The sequence below is a fragment of the Oryza brachyantha genome, chromosome 1 (genome assembly GCF_000231095.2).
Source record: "Oryza brachyantha chromosome 1, ObraRS2, whole genome shotgun sequence".
NCBI lineage: Eukaryota > Viridiplantae > Streptophyta > Magnoliopsida > Poales > Poaceae > Oryza > Oryza brachyantha.
Genome location: NC_023163.2, coordinates 21430525 through 21458397, shown reverse-complemented (window position 1 = coordinate 21458397; position 27873 = coordinate 21430525). Strand labels below are relative to the sequence as shown.

General features: G+C 43.2%; 4 protein-coding genes across 5 annotated transcripts; 3 read left to right on the top strand and 1 right to left on the bottom strand.

Annotated features, from left to right (window-relative positions):
* The first annotated feature begins 608 nt into the window (after window positions 1-608).
* LOC102704200 lies at window positions 609-5222 on the top strand. Its single transcript, XM_006646163.3, has 5 exons — window positions 609-1295; window positions 1490-1856; window positions 3926-3957; window positions 4098-4457; window positions 4551-5222. The coding sequence occupies exons 1-5, from the start codon at window positions 954-956 to the stop codon at window positions 4911-4913; spliced, it is 1464 nt and encodes a 487-aa protein (XP_006646226.2). The 5' UTR covers window positions 609-953; the 3' UTR covers window positions 4914-5222.
* Window positions 5223-8439: 3217 nt separating this feature from the next.
* On the top strand, window positions 8440-9931 carry LOC121053280. Its single transcript, XM_040520001.1, has one exon. The coding sequence runs from the start codon at window positions 8660-8662 to the stop codon at window positions 9119-9121; it is 462 nt and encodes a 153-aa protein (XP_040375935.1). The 5' UTR covers window positions 8440-8659; the 3' UTR covers window positions 9122-9931.
* Window positions 9932-12861: 2930 nt separating this feature from the next.
* Window positions 12862-18171, bottom strand: LOC102716263 (phytochrome-associated serine/threonine-protein phosphatase). Its single transcript, XM_006644486.3, has 10 exons — window positions 17860-18171; window positions 17489-17635; window positions 17304-17371; window positions 16395-16452; window positions 15637-15747; window positions 15503-15553; window positions 14791-14934; window positions 14583-14678; window positions 14150-14221; window positions 12862-13284 (listed from the first exon to the last, which is right to left on the bottom strand). Exons 1-10 carry the CDS (start codon window positions 17938-17940, stop codon window positions 13201-13203), a joined length of 912 nt encoding a protein of 303 aa, XP_006644549.1. The 5' UTR covers window positions 17941-18171; the 3' UTR covers window positions 12862-13200.
* A 5726-nt stretch (window positions 18172-23897) lies between these two features.
* LOC102716543 lies at window positions 23898-27870 on the top strand. 2 transcript variants are annotated; one of them, XM_006644487.3, is made up of 12 exons: window positions 23903-24094; window positions 24223-24321; window positions 24510-24594; window positions 24690-24759; window positions 25174-25234; window positions 25487-25540; window positions 25777-25930; window positions 26068-26164; window positions 26535-26644; window positions 26954-27060; window positions 27185-27295; window positions 27373-27870. In XM_006644487.3, exons 1-12 carry the CDS (start codon window positions 24008-24010, stop codon window positions 27487-27489), a joined length of 1152 nt encoding a protein of 383 aa, XP_006644550.1. In that variant the 5' UTR covers window positions 23903-24007; the 3' UTR covers window positions 27490-27870. The 2 variants fall into 2 exon arrangements, with proteins under 2 accessions (XP_015698702.1, XP_006644550.1); XM_015843216.2 differs by lacking the exons at window positions 27185-27295; window positions 27373-27870 and having other exon boundaries at window positions 23898-24094; window positions 26535-26640; window positions 26954-27054.
* The last annotated feature ends 3 nt before the right edge of the window (window positions 27871-27873 follow it).

Here is a 27873-nt window from a genome sequence, read left to right as displayed (position 1 = left end):
CATCCATATATGACATCCTCCATATCTCTTTGGAGAATGAAGAGAGAATATCTAAATATATAGTTTCTCCCTACTGATATAGATGATATCTAAAAATAGAAATAAAGGATGTGATAGATGTTCTGTTGAAGCTCTATTTTTATCCATCATCTCTATTTTTAGGATAAATGATGAGATAGAAGAGCCGTTGGGGATGCTCTTAGAGCATTTCCAAGAGGCTAGCCAAAATTGAACTCTCCAAATCCTAATTTAGCTATTTATGTCAAAAGATTTCATAGTCAAATTGATATGCACTCTCCAACAGACTAGTCATCTTCACTAGCTAAATCCTAACAGACATGTGAGCCCAGTTAGGGTTGGCTATTGAGATGAGGTGGAGAGACTAGCCAGATTTAACTATTGAAGGAAAAAATTTAGCCATTCCAATAATCTACCAGATTAGATAACTCTTCTATTGAAGATTGTTTTTTCACACAATGACACAATAGCTAAAATTTATCTTAGCTAGTCATATACATAGTCTCTTGGAGATGCTGCCGTGGAAAGCCTCCTAGTATTAATCTGTATAAGAGGACTCATCGAGAAAGATGAGACTGCTGCGCACAAAGTATGGCCTGGAATCCAATACCGTAAGCTGCGTCTCGAACTCTCGTTCCTGTTTCTAGTCTTTATAGCTACTCCAAGACTCCTAGCCCGACACGACCACAATGAATCACCCGTTCTTCAACCTATCAATGGAGCGGCCGAGTGCCCAGCTCTGCTCGTTTCCACGGCACACGACAGCGCTGACGCAATCGCGGCAAGCCAGGAGCGAACTGGCCAATCAACTTGCTACTCATACTCACCGATTGACCAACTAAACCTGTACTGTGTTCTGTATAATAAACTCGCTCATTTCAGTGCAGATCGAACGATCAGGTGAGGGAGGCATAAGCTAGAGGTGCAAGACCGCGATGGCAGGAGGTGGAGGTGGAGGAGGAGGAGGCGAGCTGCAGCTTCTGGGGACGTGGTCGAGCCCGTGGGTGATCAGGGTGAGAGTGGCGCTGGAGACGAAGGGGCTGAGCTACGATTACGTCGAGGAGGACCTCTCCAGAAAGAGCGACCTCCTGCTGAAGTCCAACCCGCTGCACAAGAAGGTCCCCGTCCTCATCCATGGCGGCCAGCCGGTGTGCGAGTCGCTCGTCATCCTGGAGTACGTCGACGAGGCCTGGGCTGGGGCCGGGCCTCCCCTGCTTCCGGCCGATCCCTACGACCGCGCCGCCGCACGTTTCTGGGCCAGCTACGTCAACGACACGGTACATCGTTGTCACGTTTCTGCAGAAACTTATCTTAATTGCACCGATAGATATACTCAAGAGAAGCTTTTCCTGGATGATGATTCAGGCTTTGATAACCTCTGTTCTCTCATGGCTGGATGTCAGAATGGCATGTAGGAACTACTAGGAAGCTGCTTGATTGACCGAGTGCTCTGCAATTTTTCTGCGTGCAGTTTTTCCCGTCGTGGAAAGCGCTGTTCAGGTCGACGACGACGGACCAGAGAGCCGAGGCGTTCAAGAACGTCGTCCCTCAGGTGGAGACGCTGGAGCGAGCGTTCAGGGAGTGCTCCAAGGGGAAGGCCTTCTTCGCCGGCGACGCCGCGGGGCTCGTCGACGTCGCGCTTGGGAGCCATCTAGTGTGGATCAAGGTGGTGGACGAGGTGGCCGGCACCAACCTGTTCGACGAGGCCAAGTTCCCGGGCTTGGCAGCGTGGGCGGAGCGGTTCTTGAGCTTGGACGCTGTCAAGAAGGCGGCGCCCGACGCCGGCGAGGTTCTGAAGCAGTACGAGGGGTTCCTGGCCAAATGGAATGAAGGCGCTGGCTCGAGCTGAACCTGATGGACACAACGGCTTGCCGGCTTTGGTCCTCGTGGATTGAAGTGTACGGTAGCGTCTGTACTTTGGGAAGTACTACGTTGACACGTGATGAATAATGGTTTGTACTATGAATAACTGTTTTGTTTCATAAAAGAAGGGTAGCGTTTGATTGAGCCTGGTTTAGTTCAAAAACGTCACATCAAACTAGATTTTCCTAAAAACATCGCATTAAATTTTTTAACACTTAAATAAGCATTAAATATAGATGAAAATAAAAACTAATTACATAGTTATGGGGGAAATCGTGAAACGAATTTTTTAAGCCTAATTAGTTCATGATTAGCCATAAGTGCTACAGTAACCCACATGTGCTAATAATGGATTAATTAGGCTCAAAAGATTCGTCTCGCGGTTTCCAGGCGAGCTGTGAAATTTGTTTTTCTATTCATGTCTGAGAACCCCTTCCGACATCCGGTCAAACGCTCGATGTGACTCTTTTGCCAAAAATTTTTAGCAACTAACCAAGGCCTAAGTGTTGACAAGGGAGTGGATTTTAAATTATCGAGAGGACGTCCCCTCATCTGTTGCATGCTATCTAAATAGTCATAAAAATTTTTAAAAAATTATAAAAATGGGTTAATATGAGATATATCACTACACAAACATGTAAGTTAAAATATGACTTTTACCATCCATATCAAAAACAATAAATTAAACTCTGAATAGTATACACATATTCACAATCATATTTGTTATTTTTGTTATGGATTATAGAATCTTGCAGTAGGCATATTCACAATCATATTTGTTACCATTCAAGTAGACAAGATTAGTTTGTTTTCCTTAATTCTCAGGGAGAAGACTCATTGCTGGAACCGAGAGCACTGGTGATTGCTTTCTTTCGAATTATATAGTACGAAATAGCAAAAAACAAACTAATTTGATTCTAAAAATAGATAATAGATATGGGCCTTTTGCTCAAATTGTCTCCTTTTTCCTTCTGCTTGGACAAGGAGAGAAATTCAATATTTGAGTCAGATTGGATTTCATTCCACTTCCCTATTTCCTAACAACAACCTCTCTCGTTACCTATTTCGTGTTTTCAAAGTCATTAATTGTCCCATTATCCTAAATTATCCTATTTACTATTTTGATTGTATGGCGTAGTGTACATTGTGCAAACAGAATTCTAGGGTTATTATGAAATCAATTCTTTTTCTCGAGGGATAAAAACAAAACTAAAACTTTTTGAGTTAGCGGAATTCCTAATAAAAAGAAATCCAGGATTCTTCCACTTAGACGAAATAGTAAGTAATGGTCTCGCTTGTATCCATGGAAATGGGAAAGGAATTATTCCTCTACAACCATGAAACCCCAAGCAGTTGTGGTTGTACATGTACTTGCAGGGATACGAAAAATCACTATTCATTCTATTTCTGGTCAATAATAAGATTACGTAGGAGAGATGGTTGAGCAGTTTAAGACGTAGCATTGGAACTACTATGTAGCTGTTTGTTTACCGAGGGTTCGCATCCCTCTTTTTCCGTTTCTATTAATTCACCTACGTTACCGACCACAATATAGAAATTCATTATTAAAAATTAATTACTTTGGTACGGCAATAAAAATTCTACTGTAGATCCATTTGTGAATGAGAAAATAGAACGGGGTGCTTTGGATCCGGAGACAACCATGGTAAATTTCATCTGAGAAGACTAGGGAAGAGAAGGATGCCAACGAAAAGTCAATTGATTAGGTTTGCTGCTGAATGCTAGCACATTGCATTCACTTTTCTATCTTGTGTATTGATGGTTCTCGTTTTTTTCTTTTGGTTATCTACGTTGTGACTCACTCACTCGGGTAATAATCCAACGTCGATCCGGGATTATTTTTCGCCGACTACAGTAAGAAGCGAAGAGAATACATACAAATCAACAAAACGACACCACCACCAGTCCACCGCCATCGAAAATTTCAAACGGTTTAATTGCTCTGCGACCAGTCCAAGAGAAAAACACACGACTTGTCCCCCAAATTATAACTGCTACCTGCAAGTACAACTCGTACCAACAGCTACGCCGCAGAAGATTCTCAACAACGACCTGGTTACACATGTCACCCTATGCGTCACTCCAGCTCTATATATCTCTATATACACACCACCAAGAGCCACAACCACAGCTAAAAAGTTAACCAAAGTAGCAGCCGCGGAAGCTCTAAGCCCTGATCAATAATAGGCTAGCAGCGTATCCACATCTCGGCAATGGCGGGGTTGGGAGCAGGGGGAGCGGCGGAGCTGCGGCTGCTGGAGGAGCGGGTGAGCCCGTACTGCATCCGGGTGAAGCACGCGATGGCGGTGAAGGGGGTGACGGGGTACGAGTGCGTGGAGGAGGACCTGGAGCACAAGAGCGAGCTGCTGCTCGCCTCCAACCCGGTGCACAAGAAGGTGCCGGTGCTCATCCACAACGGCGCGCCGGTGTGCGAGTCGCTCGTCATCGTGCAGTACGTGGACGAGGTCTGGGCCGGCGCCGGCCCGGCGCTGCTGCCCTCCGATCCCTACGAGCGCTCCAGGGCTCGCTTCTGGGCTTCCTACATCGACGACAAGGTACATATATATATATATATATAGAACCTTAATCTACCACGCATGGCTAATATTATCTCATTATTGTGATTGCTGATAAATTTTGGCACACAGTTCTTCTCATCGTATTTGCCGTTCTTCACGGCGACGACGGAGGAAGCGAGGGCAGAGAAGTTCAAGGACGTGATCCCTCAGGTGGAGACGCTCGAAGAGGCCTTCGAGGAGTGCTCCAAGGGGAAGCACTTCTTCGGCGGCGACCGCATCGGCTTCGTCGACGTCGCGCTCGGCGGCTACCTGAGGTTGTTCAAGGCGCTCGACGAGGTGGCCGGCACCCGCCTGCTCGACGCGGCCAAGTTCCCGCGCCTCGCCGCGTGGGCGGAGCATTACGAGGCCGTGGACGCCATCCGCGGCGCGTCGCCCGCCGTGGCGGACGTCGTGGCGTTCTACAAGAAGATGCAGGCCGCTGCGTCGCACTGAATATATGCATCTTTATCCCATAGCTACACGGCACGCGCGTACAACCAGATGCAGGGCACTTTTGCAGTTTATGTATTAATTGTTTCAGAAATTTTTGTTTTGCTAGTCTCAATAACAGCGTTTGTGAAATGTTTGTAGAATTTTTTTTTATCTGTATTCTTTTCCTTTGAATAAATCACTTTGCTACGATTAGATAATGGTTGTCACTGCAATTCACCGTGTCAGTGTCCGTCTCCGTCTCCGTCTCCGACTCACGTACAGCCGGACAAGAGCTACCGATCCGGAATTCCGTACCCTCGCGGATATACCTGGACTGAATGCTATGCAAGTATGCATGATATGAATCATATGATTCCATTGTTTGATTCATATACGACTGAGTTTAATCAACGGTGACCGAATACATGTAAACATTTGCATCTTTAACGAATCTGTGGTGACATGATTTTAGTTGTACATCTAGGTTGCATGGTTACCATATACACGTACAATTGGGTCATGTGTATACTACTTGGTGTGCACTGTGCCCACTTCAAATAAATCCTTAGAGCCTGTTTGGCAAATGAGTTAGGAAAGTAATTTCCTACCTACCAAACTTTATCTTTAGATCTCGACCGTTCAATTTTTCCCACTCATTACCGTACGGTGATGGTAGATCGGACGGCTCTAGTGACCAATAAGGCAGGATCACTGCCAATGGTAGCAACTAGCAATCCTGTTTCACGGTGGTCCAGACGGAACGGTGATCGAGGAAGCATGTGCAATTGGGCTTTGATTCTGCAAGTTGGCCATTAAGGCCCACAGTTCGATTTTTACGGGCCCAGTTTTATGCACTGGGTGCTACGTGACGTGAGAGTTGCCATCGGCCTGGTACGGGCTCATTCCTCTAACGGCCTAATCTGAAGCTGAGGCCGCGTTCGGCCGTGCCATAAGTTAACTAAGGCTTATTTGTTTTTCACGCGCACGTTTTTCGAATTGCTAAACGGTGTATTTTTTATAAAATTTTTCTATTGAAGTTGTTTTAAAAAATCATATTAATCTATTTTATATTTTTTAAAATAATTAATAATTAATTAATTATGTACTAATCTATTACTATGTTTTTCATGCCACTTATGCTCCCTGCCGAACAAGGCCTTAGTCCTCGGTGAACATGAAAGACGTCTTGCACTCCTGCAGCCGCTTGGCGACCCTGACGAAAACGGTCAATTCCCATCAGGTTGACGTGCGGAGTCTCGGTGTACCCTAAAACCAATACGAGTACGAGGGCTAACCCTTTTGGGAACAACAACCGCATACTATTGAAAATCCTGCTAGTTCGAATGTCCGAGGACAGATTGAACCTTATATTTATATATATGCGAAAGTAGTAAATTGCATTTACCCTAAGAGTCACCAATTGCTAAAAAGTTAGTTTCATATATAGGCCAAATCAATGCATTGGTGCGAGGGGCGCCTAGCTTCGGGTTAAGCACTAGGGCCATTCGGGTCTTCCGTGAAGAGATTTAGCTGCACCTCGTATTCCTATTGGAGGTAGGCAGCTTATCGTTCAAATCGATCAAAAGATCAGGGAATATGCTTCCTACGCTATTGAAATGATATCTCTATTGAAAGCTTGCCTTTCCGATTTATTCGCAGGTAAATTCGGAGTTACACGAAGTGGAAGGACCAAGGGCGAAGCGAAAGAGGGCATTTGCGTTCCGGGGATGTCGGATGCGAGATCTTTAGCTACTTGTATCAATTTGCCTCTGTAATGACCAACGAAATTGCATTGCTATAGACTTTGTTTGTACCCTTGTTAACTGATTAAGCAGACTTCCTGTCAATATTTCTCTAAAAAAGACAGTTCCAATAAATTAACTTGACAACTGTCGATGAGTCGATCTCACCGTAAAGCAAGGAAGCTTTAACTTCTGAAGATGAAATCACTGTAATTTTGCTTTGGCCCAAATGAAAATGTAGCGTTTTCCTACTGCAATACAATTATACTGTACGTGTCAAGCGTCAACACCTCCTCGCTCATGGATTGCTAGTTGCGGGTTGCTATCAGCTTTTCTCTGAAGCGGATCAGTGCAACCCTGCTTTTGTTGCCGATGGATGGCTGGAGAAAAAAAAGGTAGACCCCTGAACCACCCCTGTGACACTGCCTTAAAGCAAAGCATGCACTGATGCAAGCGCCGAGCCAATGTGGGTGATTGTTTAGAAAAAGTCAAACAATATATTGGTAAATAAAAAATTATGAATAAATTTTTTATATATTTTTTCGTGATGTAAAAGTAGGCTGAAAATAAAGTACGATTAAAAAACCTCAAAATCAATTCTAAATTTAAGCATAGTTAGAAGCAGAAAGATGATGGTATTATGGGGGTGGTTGTTTCGTTTTTCATGGAAAAAAGTCAAACATCATATTTGCAAATAAAAAGTAATTTGTGAATAAAAATTTTATATGCGTATTCTTAGCGATATAATAGATAATGCTAGAAAATAAACTTTAGAGAAAAAACTCTAAAATCAAGTTTAAATTTAAGGTTTACAATTTAAATTTTGGCTGCAGCAAGCGTGGGCAGCCAGTCGTCATGAGCTTGTGCCAGTGCCACTACTCTCCTGTAATAGTAACCGATTACGTTGTACACTTGTGCCGTTCTTAAAGGTCCCAGCGTTTTGACCGGATATCCTATAGCCGATCGATCCACTGCAGGAAGGAATACCAAACTCAAATTGTTTGGCATAAACAAGCCAAATCGAATTAAATAAGTGGCATACCCATGGGGGTATTACTAAGGGAGGTTTTCAAAATGTGTCTGCTTTGAGAAAAGATATCCAGTCTATTATCACTTAAGGCGAGCTTTCGGCTGCCCAATTAAAAAAGACGCACATCCCATTCTATCTCTGACCAAAGTCGAGGTCAGTTTAACAAAGAAGTAGCAGCCGCAGTAGTTGGATGGGAGTTTGGTCTATTCCGGTTAATCCGATTCGGTCTTTGATTTTTTTTAAAGAAAATTTAATTATCTAAAACTCAAGACCGAATTATGTTGAGAAAAACTCAAGCCAATCAATTCGGTTTTGGTTAGTTTGGTTTGGACTTTGGTCGTAACTAAAATATATGATAGTTTGAGTAAATAAAAAACAAGCAAATTAAAATAAATTTTCAGCGTCATTTCCCTTTTTATGACATGTTTTGTAAATTAAATAGCACATGATGTTAACGCAAAAAATATAGCATAATATTTACCAAGATAACATCAATCATATATACTCTTACTTCTAACATATACTCCAAATCACCAAATTACCATAGCTATATCACTTTTTCTAATTTTGGTTAGTTTAGTCGCTTTGGTTAACGAAGGATGATGATTGAATTAACAGAATTAATTTCAGTTAATGAGGAAATACTAACCCGAATTTCCAAACCAAAATTTTGGTCCCAGTCATTTCGATTTCGTTATCAGTTAGTTCAGTAGAGTTTCCTTATTTTTACACATCATAGCACTAGCAGCAGGAGCACTAGAAAAGATAGAAAACTTGCACCGGAGGCGTTTCTCATTTAAACGCGAAGGAGTATTGGCAACGGAGAGCAGAGACACTCCCTCGCCTCGCCTCGCTTCGCTTCCCACCTCCCACGACCTCCACACGACCACGCCTCCTCCCAAACAAACTCGAATCTCCCCACGAGGAAGGCAAAGGGAAGGGAGGCGTAGACAGACTGGCAGAGGGGAGGAGCATCATCAGGGGTAAAGCGAGGCATGGACGCCGCCGGCGGCGAGCCGCGGAAGAAGAAGAAGGCGGCGGCGGCGGCGAAGCGGCGGGGAGTGGACGCGCGCGGGCGCGGGCGAGACCTGTCCCCGGCGGCGCCGCCAGTGGGCGCCGGGGGCAGGGACGCGGCGCTCGCGGAGTGCGCGGCGGCGTGCTGCGTGCTGTGCGCGTGCCTGCCCGTGGCGGCGCTCTGCTGCGTGGCGCGCGCGCCGCTCCGGGTCGTGCGGCGGTGCTGCCGGTGGAGGAGGCAGAGGCCGCCGCGGCGGCTCGCGCCCGGTGGTTCCTCGTCGTTCTCCGACGCCGAGCTCGGTGACTTCCGGCCAGGCCGGTCCAGGCGCGCAATGGCGGACCAGGAGTTCCGGCCACGGGGGAGGTCGGGGTCTCCAAGTGGCAGCCGCCAATCCCCGCCACCGCAGAAGCAACAACCACCCCCTCATGATCGGAGAAGATAGTGCAAGTTAGTTAGCGATTTTTTCCCCCATCATTTCTCACCAATTTTTGCTGCAACTATCACCAGAGCGTCCGCCAAGTAGGATCGATCTGTCATGCCTCTCTTCCCTATTCTCATCTTTGGTTAGTGGCTAGCTCATGATTAGAAGCAAGATAAAAATAATATTTTGCCAAGGAAGAGGGCCACCCAGTGTATCACACCAAATCAATCAGACCAAGCCAGGTTGCTGCTCAATGCACATCCCTTTGTCATCGTTTTCCTCTGCTTCCAGATGGTTTGATCGTTGCACACACACACGCGTACGAGTAGCTAGCTGCATTATCGGCTGCTTCTCCCACCATAACCGCCCCCACTAAATTTGGGCGTAACTGTTCCCAAAGAACAGTGGAATCACTGTATTTTTCTGTGACTTATTACAGGCTGGAAAACATCAAAACAGTGGATTAAACTGCTTACCGTTCAGATTAATCCGTTGCTGGTCAAACATACGTGCTCTTTTGGGAGTTGCGAATGGGGGGCAGAGAGGATAAACAATGGAATAGTTTCCTACCGCCGCCCCCACCTGAATGGCCGCGTGTGGATGTTCTGTGTAGCAAAGGGAAAAAAACAGAGGGCCGAAAGATGCTCCCCTTTCTCCATGGATCATTCATTATCAAGAGGAATATGTCTTAGACTCTTACGGGATATGGTTCGAGTTTGCAAGGTTTGAGCGTTTTTAACGTTTATTATTCCCTTCGCAGCATTTCTGAACTTTAGAATGTCCTAAGAGAAATGCTCGAACCCGGAATATGATGGCAACGGAGGGTAGACATACCGGTACTAATACATGGACCCATGGTGTTTGAATTGTCGTGAGTAGCAGGGCACAACCCGACCCGAGTCGCATGACAGGCGGCTCAGCGAGGGCCGGAAGCAGGGAGCTCAGCGAGCAGCACCACAGATGTCAGATCACGTGACTACAACTACAACGCGAGGATGATCTGATGCCGCGTGCGTGCGGCCGGGGCGCCGGCCAAGCCACCCTGCGGCAGAGAGAAACCTGCCGATGCGGGGCGGGGAGGGGACGCAGTCACGCTCAGGCTCACGCGCACGCGCACGCAGCCGCCCGCGGTCACTGTCGGCTCGGTGAACGCCTGTACCGTGCGTGCAGCGTGCGCGCGGGCGGGCGGGCGGGCGACGAGGCGGCCGCGTGCCAGCTCCACCCGCTCGCCACTCGCCGCATCTCCGGGCGGCCGCGCGGGCGGGCGGGCGAGATGCTTTGATTCGTTACGGGTGGACGAGGGAGACCGGCTGCGCAAGGGCAAAATGCCTTCTCCGCGGCGTTGGAAAAGCGGCACGGGACGTCGGGGACACGGGCGATGGGCTCACGTGCGCGCGATGAATCTTTTCGTTGCCGCGACCGCAATGGAGGGGTCGCGTCGCCCCGGCCCGGCACACGGATTTGTTGGTGCCAACAACGACAAGCAACTAGTTGCCGCCACCGCCGGGCTGCAATTTCCCGAGCTCCATAAGGCCACGATGTTCTGCTCCGTCCTATGGCAGTTGTAGGCTCGGTTTTTTTTTCGATGGACAGTTGTAGGCTCGTAGAGTAACTACATAGCTAGGAGAGGATGCATACAGAATTACTACGTACTCAGTGGAATGTGGGATGTATACGATGTGAAAAATCTACGGCACTACCACGATTCACGAGCGCCTCCCCGTGGGTCCACCGCCTACTCCTCCATTGCCGCGTCTCGTGGTGGAACTGGAAAGCTCTCCATCATAGAGGAAGCCCTTCCCTTTTGGGCCTTCGTTCCTCAACACCGTATCAATTCAACTTTTAAAAAGTTCATTCCATGCCCCTCATTATTGGCCGACTTCCGTTCACGTCTCTCAACCACAAATTTTTTTTTGAAAGATCGTCTCGACCACAAATTGGGTATAGATCATCTTTCAACTATCAATATCGATGTAACTTGATATTCAACAAAATATCGATGTAAATTAAGTCACTTGGTAGTCTAGACGATGGTTTTGTCCTACATTTTAGGTTGATCTAGTCTTCAACTGACGTGTCATTGACGTAGCGCTAATGTATAATTACAGTTAGTACACAAATTAAAAATATATAAATGGACAAACATGTTAGTCAAATGAAAAATAAAATAAAAAATATAAATGAACCATTTGTGGGAGGAGATATCACCATCGTCGCCACACCTCCCTTACCACTTTGAGAGGTTTGTCGTCGCTGTCATTCTTTCCCCACTACTCTAAGAGACCACCACCATTGAGCTACAAAAGGAAGGACCTCACCTACAATAGTGCAGCGTGATATCTCTCTTGAGATGACAGTGTGGGCGATGAGGTGCGGACGAGCTGCTCCAGCAGTTGAGATGAGATGGGAGATGGTAGCTGCTCACATCTAGTCTTGAGGTGGTCGACAAAGAAACCATACTAGCAAGTGAAAGCGAGGAGAAAACGATGATACCGAGCAGTAGATAAAACAACAACGATCTTGGGGGTTGGCGAAGGTCCCGAAGGGTGAGGCAACAAACTGGTGCCTATCAAAGGTTCAAGAGGCAGTGACCTTGGTGTCCATTAGAGGTCGAGGCAGAGAGGGAAAGAGAGCGGCAAGAGAGCAAGTGGAGCTAAGATGGAGGCAAGAAAGCCAACAAGACAACGACAAGGAGGTTCAAAGAAAACCGCCAATGACGAGGCATCGAGTTTGGGTGCTACAGTCATGAGCTCGTTGGTGGCTTCCTCCCTGAGCTCTAGGGATGGCAATGGGGTCCCGATCCCTGACGGATAAAAACTCTATTATGGTATGAAAATAGAGTAAAATCAGTACCCATGGGTTAATATCGACTAAAAGTTCCCCCATCAGATGAGGCGGGGGCGGGGATGTTTCCTGGCTCCATGTTCTCGTATACATGTTGGTACTCATATACACTGTGCATATATACATATCCCTAAGCAAGTTAGGAGCCAACCCAATAATACTAGCCCATTAGACCCAACTAGCAACAAAATATAAGAAGACAAATAGAAACCCTAGCTCCATGCGTCACCACCTGAGCAGCCAAACCAATCCACCGACACCGCTTTCTCTCTTTTTTCGTATTCTCTCTCGTTCTCTCCTTTCTTGAATCCTCCATCGCCAGACAGTCGGAGCAGGAGGACTCGAGACCGCTAGGGCGCCACTCGTCGTCCGCTCGCAGCATGCAAGCCGCCGCTGCTTCGCGCGAGGTCGCCTTCGTCGCTCAGCTCGCCGCACCGCAGGTTGTAGATGTCACGTATCTCGCCTCGCCACCGCTTCACGTGAGGTCGGGTATGGGCACCGACTATTTCATTTCTATAGGGACGAGGATAGGGTGATAAAACCCGATAGGTACAGCCCCGTTGCCATCTCTACTGAGCTCTTTGAACTTATACCACATCTTTTAACTTCTGCTTAATCTTATAATCCAAAAATTAAATTTTTAACCTCAAATTTAAAGTTGATTTTAGGGTTTTCCCTAAAATTTATTTACTAGCCTTAGCTCTTAGATCACTCAGTATACATATATAAATCACCGCCTTAAAGTGGACCTTTTCCGTTCAACTTGCACAAATACCGCTTTTTTTTCAATCTTCTGGTATCAACTTTAACGAAATGGATGCGTGAGAACAATAAGAGTGCAAATGCAGCCTTGAATCATGCTGCTCGAAAAACAAGAACCAAGGAAAATATTTTAATTTATGACCTATGGGCAAGTCGGCACTTAATTTTTTTATGTTATACGTGGCCTGCAACAAAATATGTGTCAGGTGAGTGGGAGGCTGCAGCTGCAAATAAAACACAATCCAACGGGCCAAAACTCCTGTGTGGCAAACTGTCGACCCGAAATAAATCAGAAACAAAACTTGACAACGCCACAGAAGGAATACAGGAGTGATGACACTCCAAATGGTCTATTGTACATGTGGTTAAAAGAACGGAAAAATCAAACGCATTAGATTGCACTATGACCTGGACCTACAACAATAAATAGGTCTGCTTCATCTTTAACCCTTACAGATAAAAACATGACTTCTAAAATTGTACAATTGATGAAGTCAGAGGAAATATGGGACAGCAGTCCTCGGTCCTCGCATCTGGTTATTCTCCTCTGTCTCTGTGAAGAATTTGACCTCTCTTTCCTGACGTTTTAGACAAAGGATATAAAGATCAGAATCAGCTGCTCGTCTAGAGCTCATGAAACAAATCTGACACTTTCAGAGGTATTTCTAAAATAAGATATGTAACACGTTCAGATCAAATAATCTGCAGAAGTCAGACAGCAGATCAGGTTTTGATTTCACAGAAGTATCAAGAAATCTTCCAGTACTTGTAGATAAAGGTCCTGTTTAGATCTATTTGGAATAGCAAATGGCAAATGGCAAAAGTTTTGGTGACAACTTTTGGCATTGCATTTTTTGCAAATTGGTGTTTAGAGGCATGTAAAAGTTGATATTTTTTTGGTAAAAGTGAGAGGTAGTCTGCGTCCCTATGCACTTTTTGGTGAAATTTGCTACTCTAGACTGCCAAATGTCAAATGCAAGGTTGTCATTTTCTTACCCTAGTGTTTAGATCCATTTTGCCAAAAAGTGCTCCAAAATGACAAAACTTTTGCCATTTTGAAGGATCTAAACAGGGCCTAAAAGCAAAGTTTCAATTGGAACTTCTATTCCCTAATTAAGGCAAGATAATGGAAAATCTGCTGAGTGGTTGTTGACAAACCACTAACAGTTTATTGAGGATGGCCACAGTTAGGCAACTAGATCTCCAACTTAAGTATCCCCCAATCAGTAGTCAAATCAAAGTGCTATGCATCATTAATTCATTAATGGGTAAGATTATGGAAAATGTGGGATGTCATGTGATACTGCAATTGAGTATGCAAAAGCAGTTGTGTGCCTAACGCTGCTTCATCTCTATATTGTGTGTGCAAAAGGGCATTAGCAAATCCCAGTACAAGTTTAATCCAATTGCATAATGCTTCCACGACAGATGCACACAACATACCATGTTCTCACTGAAGCTTAGTATAGAAGCAACATTTCCACATCTGTAGCAATAATTAGGTGCAGACCACACCTGGAAAAAATATTGTATAGGGCAAGTGAATATTAAGATAGCTGCATTGAAAACAAAGTGCAAAGCTACCACAATACTACCTTACTACCACCTATATGTTTATTTGACGTAGTTGACTTTTAGATCTACATTTGACTATTCGTCAAATTCAAAAAAATACATAATTATTAATTATTTTGTAATTATTTTTTTTATCATCATAGGTACTTTTAAGCATGATTTATAATTCTGAGTATTGCACAAAAAAATTGAATAAGACAAATGGTTAAACATAGATCCAAAAGTCAACAGTGTCAAATAAAGAAACTAGAGAGGGTATGATTATCATTTTATCAGGACCAACACATGAACAGAAACTTACAGTTACAAGGCCTTTGTCCTGAAACATGTACTTTAAGCCTTCCTGAACCAGCTGGTGAGCTCGGCAAACTAGATCGAGATTGTTGATATGGTTGAACTGCAAAGGGTAAATGAAAAAAACATTTACAAGGAACACTGAATAGATGATCCAGAATGAAGTGAAATGATTACACATTCTCAGAAAAAGAGGAAGAAATCACTACACATACCTCAGCTGTTACTCGTGATCCAAAAAGCCAACCTGCTCCACGGGGGCTAACAGCCCATGTCTCTATTTCTTCAGGGTCACTCCACATTAGATCACAGAAAGGACCTTCATGGGGAATTTCACAATTGCGATCAATTGTCCGAATCTGGTAAATAGAATCAACAAGGATATTCAATCACATGATTATATTAATTTCATTGTAACATTGCCTCGACTCTTAAGAAAAAAACTCATCTGACAACAGTTAACTCTTAGATAAAAACCAATCACAGAATCATGTGTTCATAAAATAATTATGTAACACGCAATGTTATGAACCAACTAATTTCTAATAGTACAGAGTTAGAGATAATGCATATTTTAATGACAAAAAGGAAGTATACCACAACTAAGTTAACACAACCATTTAAAGAAAAGGATGGGTCAGCCTCAAAGATATATGTCATTGCAAATAGCACTAGCAATTGTCAACAAATTAACTAAAATGCCAACACCCAATTACTGTTTACCCCATCAAAGGTTTATTCATTTGTAGAAGGTGGAATTGTCTAATACTTTGCAACTTGGTGTCAAACCTACTAATTGTTGCATTGACAAGGTGCAATACAATAACCCAAAACCACCAATAGCAAGTATTACTTAAATAGAATTTCGTAAACAACACCAAGACTTAATGACGCTTACAAAACATCAATAAAAGAGTTTAAGCAAACCTGATCAACAGTGCGCACATCAGGAGAAAGACCACCATGAACACAAAGGACCTGGATTTTCAGCATATGGTTTAAGTATAATTTGGCACAAAAAGTATAAACCCGCAACTTACAAAACACCCACAAAAACTTACAGTGCCATTAATGATTGCTGAAAGAGTAAGGTAATCAAAAACATCGGTACAATACCGCCATGCATTCGCATTCCCATACTTCCTCTGGCACTCATCGTAGAAACCGTAAACCTACAATCAGACAATACATTAGTGTTACCCCATGATAAGCACCAAGCACATATGTAGTGTAGATATATATGAACATAAAGTCAGTTATGAGGATGAACCATAAAAATAATGGAACCATGTACAAAACAGATAATCCAGCTCACTAAAAAAAATCTAAGGATGACCACACAGTGCTCATCATACAATGCTATTTATGAACTATAAATACACTCAAACACAACATGTGTATGTATTTTTATTCCAAATGTGCATACCAGTGAAATGAACAAGAAACCAAGGTAAGATCATATAGATTGTGAATATATATGATTGGATCATTTGACACTGCTCAGGCAGAAGAGCAATGAGTTCATACATCTCCCAGAATCAAAACAGTATGTAATGGACCTATGCATAATTATGTCTGATGCATGATAGACTCGAGACAATAAATACAAAACCGACAAATGTTTTGATATGAGCATGCACATATGTTCAGGCCAACGGTTAAGTAAAAACAAGACCTTGGCTGCACCAGTTGAGATAACACATAAATCATCATAGCAGGTGGACAGACCTAAACGACACCTAATTCCAGCATAACTATTGCAAATCTTAAAACGAACAATTCGATGACAAATGAAAACTTTACCCATACCAGGACATACCTGCGTCAATTGTCTGCTTTCATGATTTCCACGCAGAAGCGTTATGTGTGCAGGATACCTAATTATAGTCAGGAAACACAATAACAAGAATGAGCCTCAGACAGTGAGTAAGCTATAAATTGGAATTTTTGAGAGAACATAAGACCAAGAATAAATGAAACTAGCAAGTAGCAAGGACTAGGGAGTCTTACAGCAATTGTTCCAGAACTTGAAAGCAATAATTTGTTGCAAAAAAATGATGAAATGTAACCATTCTACTCAAATTAGCAGTCCAAGTTATGAAAACAACAATAGGAACGCCAACTTCAAGATTCAGCCAACAAGACTCAAAACGACGCAAATCATTACCGCGTGATTAATTGAGTATTAACTATTGCTAACTTAAAAATAGATTTTTTTGAGTAATTTCTATATAAAAAGTTTTTGCAAAAAACGCACCGTTAAATAGCTTGGGAAGTGTGCTCACAGAAAACAGGGAAGCAACCCAGTCCTTGAGCTGATTCGAATGCAGCCTCAAATGCCCAAACCATAGTTAGATCACACAGTGTGTGTCATCCTAAAACTATACAGAATTTCAGTTCAACTCCTGGGCGCTATTTGTATCATAACTATAAACACATTTTTAACAAGATGAAATACAGGACCATAGAAGTATAAAACAACACATCAACCCCATACATTGCTCAAGGTACTATCCAGGAAAAAACAACAGAGGCATATAATCAAACTGCTGTTGTAATTATTCATATAGTTTTCATGTTATTTCCCTGTAGAAAAAGGTAAGGTGACGTTGAAGTACTGTAATACCAAACAGAATAGTGAAGCAGAGCTGTTAGGGGCGTAAAGGTCAAAGCGTTCGAACAAACAAACAGAACATTAACGATCCAAAACAAAAGGGTAGCCAAATACCTTGCTTTTAGTAGCAACAGAATGGTGAAAACCTCCAGACTGTTGAAGCCACGGTCTACAAAATCACCCTGCACGTCAAGCACAGCCGAATTCAGGAACACATGATTATCCATAACCATATCAACCAACCGGCTCTCTCACACACACAAATAGACACAAAACACAAAATGTTCGAGAAGCCACACCATGAAAATATAATTCGTCTCAGGCACATGCCCCCCTGTCGCAAAGAGCTTCATCAGGTCATGGAACTGCCCATGGATGTCACCGCACACAGTCACCGGGCTGTTCACTGGCTGCACGTTCGACTCCTCGATGAGGATCTCCTTCACCTGGACGATCAGCGAAAAATCAACCGCGGTTACACGCGAGCCCAGGCACCAACACAAACACAAACTCAAGTTCAGTGGGCACAGCAAGGGTAACAGTTTCCCACCCACGTACAACCCCCTATCTACGAACCCTAGCACCCGCAGCGCGCCGCCGCCGCTGTCGCGCGAGCGAACAGGCCAGGCAAAACCCTAACCGGAACCAATCGGGGATAGGGGAAGCTCACGTATTCGCAGAGGGACTGAAGCTCGTGCTCCGCGAGGTGCTGGCCCTCCTTCACCTTGGAGATCCACAGATCCAAATCCATCGGGGGCTCGCGTGGGCGGGCTGGCGGCGCACCGTGGGGGGGGGGGGGGGGAGGGAGAGGATTTGGGGGCGGAGGCCCTGATTCGAGAAGGGGCTGGTTAGGGCGGAGCGGCCGCGGATCCCCCCTCGGTTTCTGGTGTTGGCTTCGCCGCCGTCTCGATCGCGGCGGGGCAAGGAGGAGGAGGGACGAAGAGGGGGAGGGGAAGGGGAAGAGGAAATAATAAGGCTGTGATTTGCGCCCGGGCTTTGGGCGCTGGAGCAGGAAGAAAATCGAGAGTGCCTTGGCTGGCTGCCTCGCTGCCTCACACGGCCTCGCAAGCACGGGACGGCGTTTAGGGTGGGACGTGCGGCTCAGATTGATGCAGATTCTGCTTCTTCTGTCCTTTTTTTTTTCTTATTTTGAATTTTGAAACTTCTATCCTGGTATATTTACGGCACCTTTAGTCCCAATTTTTTTCCTCCAAAGACATTATATAGAATCTTTGGACACCTAAATAGAACATTAAATATAGATGAAAAAATTAATTACAAAGTTATGGAGAGAAATAACTAATTACACAGTTAGGGAGGGAAATCGTGAGACGGATCTTTTGAGACTAAGGGTCTGTTTGTTTCCCGGCAACTTTTTTTAGTCCTCGTTACATCAAATGTTTGGACACTGATTAGAAGTATTAAATATAGACTATTAATAAAAGTCATCCATAAGATTATACTATTTTGCGAGACGAATCTATTGAGCCTAATTAGTCCATGATTAGCGAATGTGATGCTGCAGTAAACATTTGCTAATCGTGGATCAATTAGGCTTAAAAAAATTTTCTAATGAAATAGTCTTTATTTATGCAATTAGTTTTGTTATCAGTCTATATTTAATACTTCTAATTAACGTCCAAACATTCGATGTGACGAAAGACTAAAAAAAGTCTCTAGATCCAAACAGTCTCTAATTAGCTCATGATTAGCCATAAGTGCTACAGAAGCCACATGTGCTAATGATGGATTGATTAGGCTTAAAAAAATTCGCTTTGCGGTTTTCAGGCGAGCTATGAAATTTGTTTTTTCATTCGTGCCCAAAAACCTCTTTCGATATCCGGTCAAATGTTTGACATGACACCCAAAAATTTTCTTTACGTAAACTAAACAGGGCCTTAGACTCGATGCAAAAGCTCAAAACAGAATAGGGACCGCATTATGTTATTTGATGAAAAATCTAAATTTTGATTTAGATATCAAGATTCGTTATGAAATCTTATAGATAGAGGAACTTTGAAGCGTGAATGTGTTTTCGCATCTTTTTTGTTTCATTATAACATGAAAACGTGACTCAATTGGTCTTAGTTAGTCTTCGGGATGAAGTGGAAGAAGGGCGGAGACTCTCAACGAGGAAAAGGATCCCTTTAAAAGAATTGAACGAGGAGTCGTACGAGGTGAAAATCTCATGTACGGTTCTGTAGAGGGATAGAGATGGTGGCTTATCTCGAACACCACATCCTTGCTGAACGAGTGATGGCTCTTGTTGACACAATTGCAACCAAAGATATTTTCTTTTCCTCTCTGGGAAGGAGTGGAGGTAGAGGGTAGTGTTGTTCATGGCTTGGGCCTAACCCGCTAAATCACACCAATCCAATGTGTTTTCTTTTTCTTTTCTATACGGGTTGGTTTGAAACATGGACAGTCCTTGAACCCGTCGTAGTTTTTTCTTCGTGGCTCCATGCATGCATCCCAATGCTACACCATGTGATGGATCTCTACAGCAGCTATGTCTTGATAAAAATGGTAATCTTGAGTGTCTGGTGAAACCCGATGATAGATGCATCCTAGAGCATGACCATGACAAGCCTCATGGTGGTAGCTACATCCTCAGCATGACCAGTTGATCAGTGAAAGCTGTTTCTCCCGCGCAACAACCCATATGGCAGCGACGACCCTACGTGTGAGAAGTCCACACAACCCCAGCTTCCTGCGGGCAAGCCACGATAGGTCACATCCCCGTCCTGGTAGCGTCACTGCACCAATGAGACGGTGACAAGCAGGCCAGCGGCATTGTGCATGCTCCACGAGTCCTCATGGCTACCAGGTGATGCTACGACCATGTACCTACTTGTTGCGCGATCGATGTGTGAGATTCTGGCTCCACAAAAGACGTCTTGTCTTTGTTGATTCGCTAGTCTCCCAGGACGTGATCTGCTATGGAGTTCTTGTTTCCTTCTTTCTTGTGTATACAAAGGTGGAAGACAATTGCCAATGTGGTTCAACTCATCAAACCATGCACTTTCAGGCTGAGTTGGGTTAATGTACTAAAGCGGTTTAAGCCATGATTGAATTGCTTTGTAAAGGGGAGCAAAACTTAGTGGGCAAAGGTAGTGCAAGAAAGGAAGCTGGAGCTATAGGGCAGCCTAGCAGGGCGCCACCCTATGCTCATGCTCCTACAGCATGGACATTTGGTTGATTAAGAGGAGCAGAATTGCAACAAAGAGGAGATGGGGTGATTTAGTTCTGGTTTCATTCTGTCAGGCCCAAATGCTCATTTGGTGGGATTAGGCCTACATGGAGAGTTATTATAGTTCTAAATATAGGTTGCCCCCATGAATATGCATATAACTCGGTAGAGTACCATGTACCAATCTATATATGAAAACAAACACTATGTGCATGGATAGAGTCAGGAGCATATACGAAAGGTGTCCTTAAGAAGGTAAAATATATAAAAAAAGTCCTACTTGGATCGGGCCAAGACTACTCGGATCATACTTATACTTGTCTTTATAGTTCTACTTGGATAAGGGGAAACAAAGGATATAGAACAAGACTAGGGGAGGAAAAAGCCAAGGAGAATCCACAATGAGTCTCACCCGATACAAGTCACATAGTTGTTACTATCCAATTTCATTGAGCCGAGATTGGAGAAGCTCAACAATGACTATCCACTGACCACCATGCCTGAGCTCTATGGCAATGCTATGGCAGACTACATTAGGGTATCTTTCCCATGTTTTGTACTTGAGAGATTGATATAGTAGAAAGCAACAACCACCCGACCAAATAGGGTTAGGGCAATTACCTCTAAGGGATCAAGCTTGTATAAAAATCACTCTACTTCCACCTTCATTTGCATCCTCATACCTCCCTTATCTCATACATACTATAGCCAGGACACTACTCCCAGACAAGAGTTTAGATAGGTATAGACCAACTCACATACTCAATTTACTCCCAACCATAAGATATTCATATAACCTTTTACATGAAGTGAGGATAAAATTGTAAGTGAGACATTATGTGAACATGAACCCACTCAACGTGTAGAGTGGCCAATGTCGATTTGGTGCAAGGTGCTAAGGGGAATTGTGGATGCCAAAATCTAGTGTTTGTCGAGAATGCCATCCTCCTTGTTGGAATATAAAGTGATTTGCCCGCCTTTTCTCATAGTTTAAGCTTTTAGGTAAAACCGGTTGTTGCATGCAACTCAATATGGTACCAAAGCTAAAGGTCTTGAGTTTGAATTCTGGTTGGTGCACAATTAAATAAAAGTTGCAACCCACTTCTATTCCATGTTTGTTGCTAGAGGGGCCTTTCCTATGTAGGAGTGTTGGAATATAATGCTAATTGATCATATTTTCTTATTAGCATAAACTTTTGGGTTGAACTGAGTGGTGCATGATGATTCATCTAGGCCCTGTTATTGATTTTCGTAATTGACAACAAATGCTAATTGTGGACTAACTATTTTATTTGAGTGATATATTTAAGTTAGGTCCACATTCTATACATGCCATGGATGATCACTAACGATTAAAAATGATGGCACAACGGAAATGGAAAGAAGATAACGTTTTATTTTAACTTGATCGAGGTGTTGGGCGATCAAATTTTGCTAGGCGCTTAATCTAGTTTTGTCATGCTATCAAGAGGGTAACGACCTAGGCAAAGAATTGATCAATATGCCACATTATGTCATTTGCATTGTCAAGTGGTTTGAATTGCATTTCGTACATATTTTTAGCTCAAGGCTTAAACCGGTCTGACTAGTGTGCCTGCCCGATTTAACCGGGCCAAGCTCGGTCTAACCGCATGGCGAGTGAGCCGTGGTGTTGGCCTACCCTACATTGATTTTCCACTTTTAGTCCAAACTAAATAAATCCATTTCACTCTTGTGGGTCCAATCTATTTTTCAAACCATTTCAACCCACCTTGAGTCCACCAAGCCACCACCGATACCCTACTCTGCTACCCAACCATTTTCATTAGGCACAATGACATAACAGTAAAAAAGAGAACCCAACGATGACATTTGTGCCTGGGCAAAGACCACAGACTCAAGGCTATTGTTGGCGATGGCGTAGTGGGCCCATGTTCTCTTCAGCAACTGCTTGGTCGTTAGCGTCGACAACTATCTCAACGACGATGGGTTCGACATGTTGATCTGCAGTTACATTGTATATGCTATGGAGTACTGACAATGAACAACTTACCATACTTGATGCTTCAGCAAATTTTGATGGTGATAATAGGGAGAGCTTTAACCTCCTAAATCCCGACGTCTTTGGAGATCAATAAGGGAAGTGCCAAGAACTTTCAAAAGAAACCTTCCTTGCTAACTTTTATAGATTCCACAACATGATACTAAAGAGAAATTAAGAAATCACCAAATCAAAGAGTTAACGAGGGGATGCATAAACTAAGTTGACGATTACCACCGACTAGAAAAATTGATCAATACCTAACCCCTCGTCGAGGACATGAGTGCCAACACCGAAAGTCGTTGGTGTCTTTGGTAGAGGTGACTAGAGCATGGAACCAAAAAAAAAGAGGTAAACAAAGAGAAATGCAGAGTTTGGCATGTGGTGGAGGATGGATATCGGAGTTAGTGGAGTTGGGAGAGAGAGGGGAGTCAACAATGTTGAATGTTGCCGTGTTGGGTGAGTCGACATTGGTTTATCACATTGGTCAGTCACAGCAATAGTCGCGGATAATGGACTTTGGAAAGGGATAATAAACCGTGGACAATCCATGGATTGAACCCATTTCAATCTGAAATTATCTTCCCCATTCCCAACACATCCTACCCACTCGCAAATAGAATAAAACCCATTCCCATCAACCAAAACTAAATCCAACCCATTATGTCATTTTGATCTTGTTCCATTACCAAGCAAAGAACATGTTCTCACCAACCCAAACTAAATCCAACCCATTATATCATTATTATGTCTAGGCCTGTTCAAACACCAGGGCAAGCTTGGGAAAAAAACGAGTAAAAAACCCAGGTTTGAGCCCGATAATTCAAATAAAAGCTCGGACTCGGCCCAACCCGTGGGCTTTCTCGGGCCACCCAAGCTTTTTTGTGGTTGTTATGCTTTTGGGCTTCAATAGCTAGGCCAATGCTCAACCTAGTGCACGATCAAACTGGGGCAGGCTTGGGCTTTTTTGGGGTCAGGCCGGGTCAGGACAACCATGCTAGAACTTGTTTGAACATGCTTATTATCAGCTAAGCTCGACATCATATTGGTCCAATCAAAGAAGCAAAAGCGAGTGTGCCTCAGGCAGAACAAGGAGTACACAAGGGAGAGTAGACACAAGCTGAGTGTGCATAAGCATCCGTGTAGGAGAGAACACGAAGTTATTGTTAAACTCACAGTCAAAAAAATCATTAAGAAATCATCTTCTTCTCGTTAGTGGCCAAGTTTTCCGAATTCCTATTTTTCTTTTTTTACATTTCCATCTATCCAAAGGAATCATATTTGCGATTTGATTTGTGCGTTGCGTTGGTTGTTCTCATCAGTGAAAAAAAATATAACAAATCAATTTAGAGACTAGAGACAAGATATGTTTGACACGAGAAGATAATAGTTTATAATATTAAAAATATAGGATTGTAAGGTTGATCCGACACGTTACCGAACAGTTCAACAAACCTTTGGGTCGTTCAAGACGTGGCTTCCCTCCATCAGACCATCACCATGCCCGAGCCACCAGAGGCGTAGCTAGCGGGAACTGGACAAATTCCTCCGTCGTCTGGTAGCTTCTCGCGGCTCCGCTCCTGTGTGGCCCCCGGCGGAACCGGCGCGATGGAGAGTTGGGTCCGCCCGGTGGTAGAGGCCATCCACTCCTCTCGCGCCCAGGCCGTCATCTACCTCGCCGGCGGCGCCTCCCAGGTAGCCCCCCTCCCCTTCCTCCCCCGCTGCCCCCCGCTGCCGCGTGTGCGTGCCGCGATTTGCTTTCATAGCCGGCAGATCCGATATCCTGTTTGACGTCTGGACTAAGCAACGCGCATTCGCCACAGGCGCTCGGCTGGCTCCTGTCCGTGCCCGGCGCGTCAGGAACCGTCCTCGAGGTCGTCGTGCCCTACTCCAGGGCCTCCATGGCTCAGCTGCTCGGCAAGGTAACCGCGCTAGCTCCCAAATTCGCTGGCTCCGAGTATAATCCCGAATCCGCACTTTTTTTTGGAACCATCTCGCGAACACGCGTCGAGTGCCAGCCAATTCGCCGGATCGTTGTGTAGCAGGGTAGCAGCTTGGTATGGCTCTTGCAGACTGTTGTACCGAATGTTGACAATGCTTCGATGTTCAGATGCCCTTGCAGTTCACCAGCAAGCAGGCCGCAGAGGACATGGCACTGGCCGCGTACAACCGCGCCCTCAAGCTTTCTGGACCAGGTATGTGGGTCATTCTACACGGGTGTTTGCAGTTCCCTCTCAGAACCATCTGATCCATCATGTCATTGAAAGTAAACCAGCGTAAATATGCCCAGGTCTACAAGTAATGGGTGTTGGCTTTACTGGATCACTGGCTAGCTCACGTCCAAAACATGGTGAGCATAGGTATAACTAGCTTATTCGCCCTTCAAACCTTTTCAAACAAGGGTAACTGGGGAAGGGGAACTTTTCAAATTTTCACATACAAGTATCTGAACTTAATTCAGATTTCTTGCATAATCGTACTTCTCGGTACTGACATACTAACATTACCTACCCTGAAATTACCAGATTAAGTTAGTGAGACATGACATGCACATCAATAGCAACATAGCATGATATATGATCATGCAGAAGCTAACATGTTATTCATATGAACTACTTGCTGAAATAAAATTAATTGCTTTAAAATGTTAAAGCCAGGCACAGAGGCTTTAAGACATTTTATATGACAATATTATCAGATTTTTTCAGAGATGTGTTTAATATGCCTAATTCTTTATAATGCTCTGTATAATATTTGTTAGCAATTTTCAATAGGTTCTATGTGTCAGCACGAACACAAAATTGCCTCAGAACATCGCATGTTACATTGTCAAAGGTAAAATTGTTTTTACTCTGCTTTGTTTTTAATCTTAACATAGAATTTCTTTCAATAGAGTGCAAAAAATGTACTGAGTTGGTCAACATTATTATTGTGTGCTTTGCTAGGCTATTTCATACACTATCACATTTTGCTGTATGCACATTAACCTTTTGGAAAGTGCAACAATATATAGAAATAAACATACCAGCCCTAGTCCATTATTTACTTAGCTATGCTGTATCACATTAACATGGTCTTTCTCCCCAGGGTTTACGGAGCAGAGAGGAAGAAGATAAGGTTTCAAGCTACTTTCTGCTCAAGGTATGTTATGCATATCTAGGTGTACTCACATTACCACACACATATATATGTCATCACTGGCAACATGCACTTGAGTTGGACCTCATGATCAACTAGTACAATTGACCACACACAATCACTTGGTCATGATTCAGCTATATAATCAAAACCAATCCTGTCAGGATAGGCCATCCTTTTTTGCTAATTGATATTCTTCCAGTTAGTTCTCCGTTATAAGAATATATACTATGTCACAGGCAATTGCAGACGCCTGCAGAGTTCCTGCAACCATTCAGTCAGATCTTCAGGAACCTGAATTTCCAAAAGAAAGCACGGAACAATTTGATGAAGACCAAGAGCTCCAACAAGTTATTGATGGACAAGTCTGCATGAAAGTGTACCACTTTTCTGGTATACTTTGTTACTCGAAATTTTTAATGTGCACACTTGAATATTTTGTTTTCACTCTTAAGTCATAATATCTCTTAGCTTAAATCGTCCTGCGTTTTTCTAACCTTAAATCATAATATAATACTTTTTCCTTGCAGATTCAATGGAAAAGAACTTCAGTAGGAAAATAATCCTACCTGGTTCATTCAATCCCTTGCATGATGGACATCTAAGACTGTTAGAAGTTGCATCAAGGTGTGATTTTATCCTGGGAAAACAATGAAGATAATAGATCATAGCATTTTCACAACTGGATATTTTTCATGTTAAAAACTAGCAAGAGAAGAAAAAATAGAAATTAACAAAGAAATACTTTAATGGAAAGATGTACTCTGTTAAGTTGGAAATTATAAATCACAGAAAGACACTTTACTGTATCAAGGACTTGAATGCCCCTATCCATTTTCACAGTTCAGTGATTTTAAAACTACAAGTTTGACATTAGTTCCATGAGCTGCATGTGCATAAGAAGCATGCAATATGCCATTTAAAGCTTTTAGTTTGCTTGTTCTGACCACAAAAATAGTACGAACTGATATTTCTTCCACAAAAATCTTTCTTGTAGCATGTGTGATGATGGTCTTCCGTGCTTTGAGATATCAGCAATAAATGCCGACAAACCTCCACTATCTATCGCAGAAATCAAGCGTCGGGTTGATCAATTTAGAAAAGTAGGTATGACACACTGCCATGAATGAAAGTCTCAAGGTGCTAGTTAGACGGTTAACAATGAGTGATGGGATGTCTTTTAGATTTGCAATTGATGTTTCTTATTCAGTTTGTTTTTATAATCAATTGTATGAAATAATAATTAACAGGCAACAACCTGGACAACTCCTTTTCTAGTTACTGAACTTGTATCTTCAGTTAACCAATAATCACTCACATATTTTGTGTTTGGAGGGCTTCATGCATAAGATTAGAATGTACCTTTCCGTTAGATAGGAAATGCCAACTGATCAATGGTTATTCTTTCTGATGCAGGGAAGAATGTGATAATATCTAACCAACCATACTTTTACAAGAAAGCAGAGCTATTTCCAGGCAGTGCTTTTGTAATTGGTGCAGACACTGCAGCTAGGCTTGTTAATGTAAGAAGTTGGATGGAACCAAACATGATATTTCCAGCCAATTGCTGAATTCTGAAAGACAAAGTTTGACAGCTTACGTCTGGGTGTTCTGTTGCTCATACTGAATGAAGTTTACTTGTTGCAGCCTAAGTATTATGGAGGTGATTACAATAGAATGCTGGAGATTCTTCTCGAATGTAAAAGCACAGGTACAACATTTCTTGTTGGTGGTCGAAATATTGAAGGAGTTTTCAAGGTACGCTTTCACTGTAGCATTCATCTTCTATACCCATTGTAGAAAATGTTCTAATCCTGCATTAATTTATTTTGAAGGTTCTTGAAGATTTGGACATTCCAGGAGAGTTGAGGGACATGTTTATCTCGATACCAGAGGAGAAATTTCGCATGGATATTTCATCTACTGATATAAGAAAAAGACAAGGGCCTTGATGTATCAAACACGTGGTTCTTCTTCTGTAGACGATTGGATATAAATATTGGAGGTTCAAATTATTAAGTGAAACTTTGCAAACCATCATGGCAGTGTTTGATGCCATAGGTTTTGGTCATGCAAATAACAAAATTTTTTATCTTAGTAAAAATACAGTGGTTGGAGATGTAAAATACCTAATTCCTTGTTTAAATACAGTGGTTGGAGATGTAAAATACCTAATTCCTTGTTTATCTTCCTCTTTTTTGGGACAATTAGGCAATTAGTACCAGCTGTCCTTTATACTGTTATGTCTTTGGGTGCTTTTCGTGTGTACGGTGTACCTGTACAGATGCCACATTGTCACATTATTAGTTGAAAAAAGGGCGGGCAACGTTGAATTT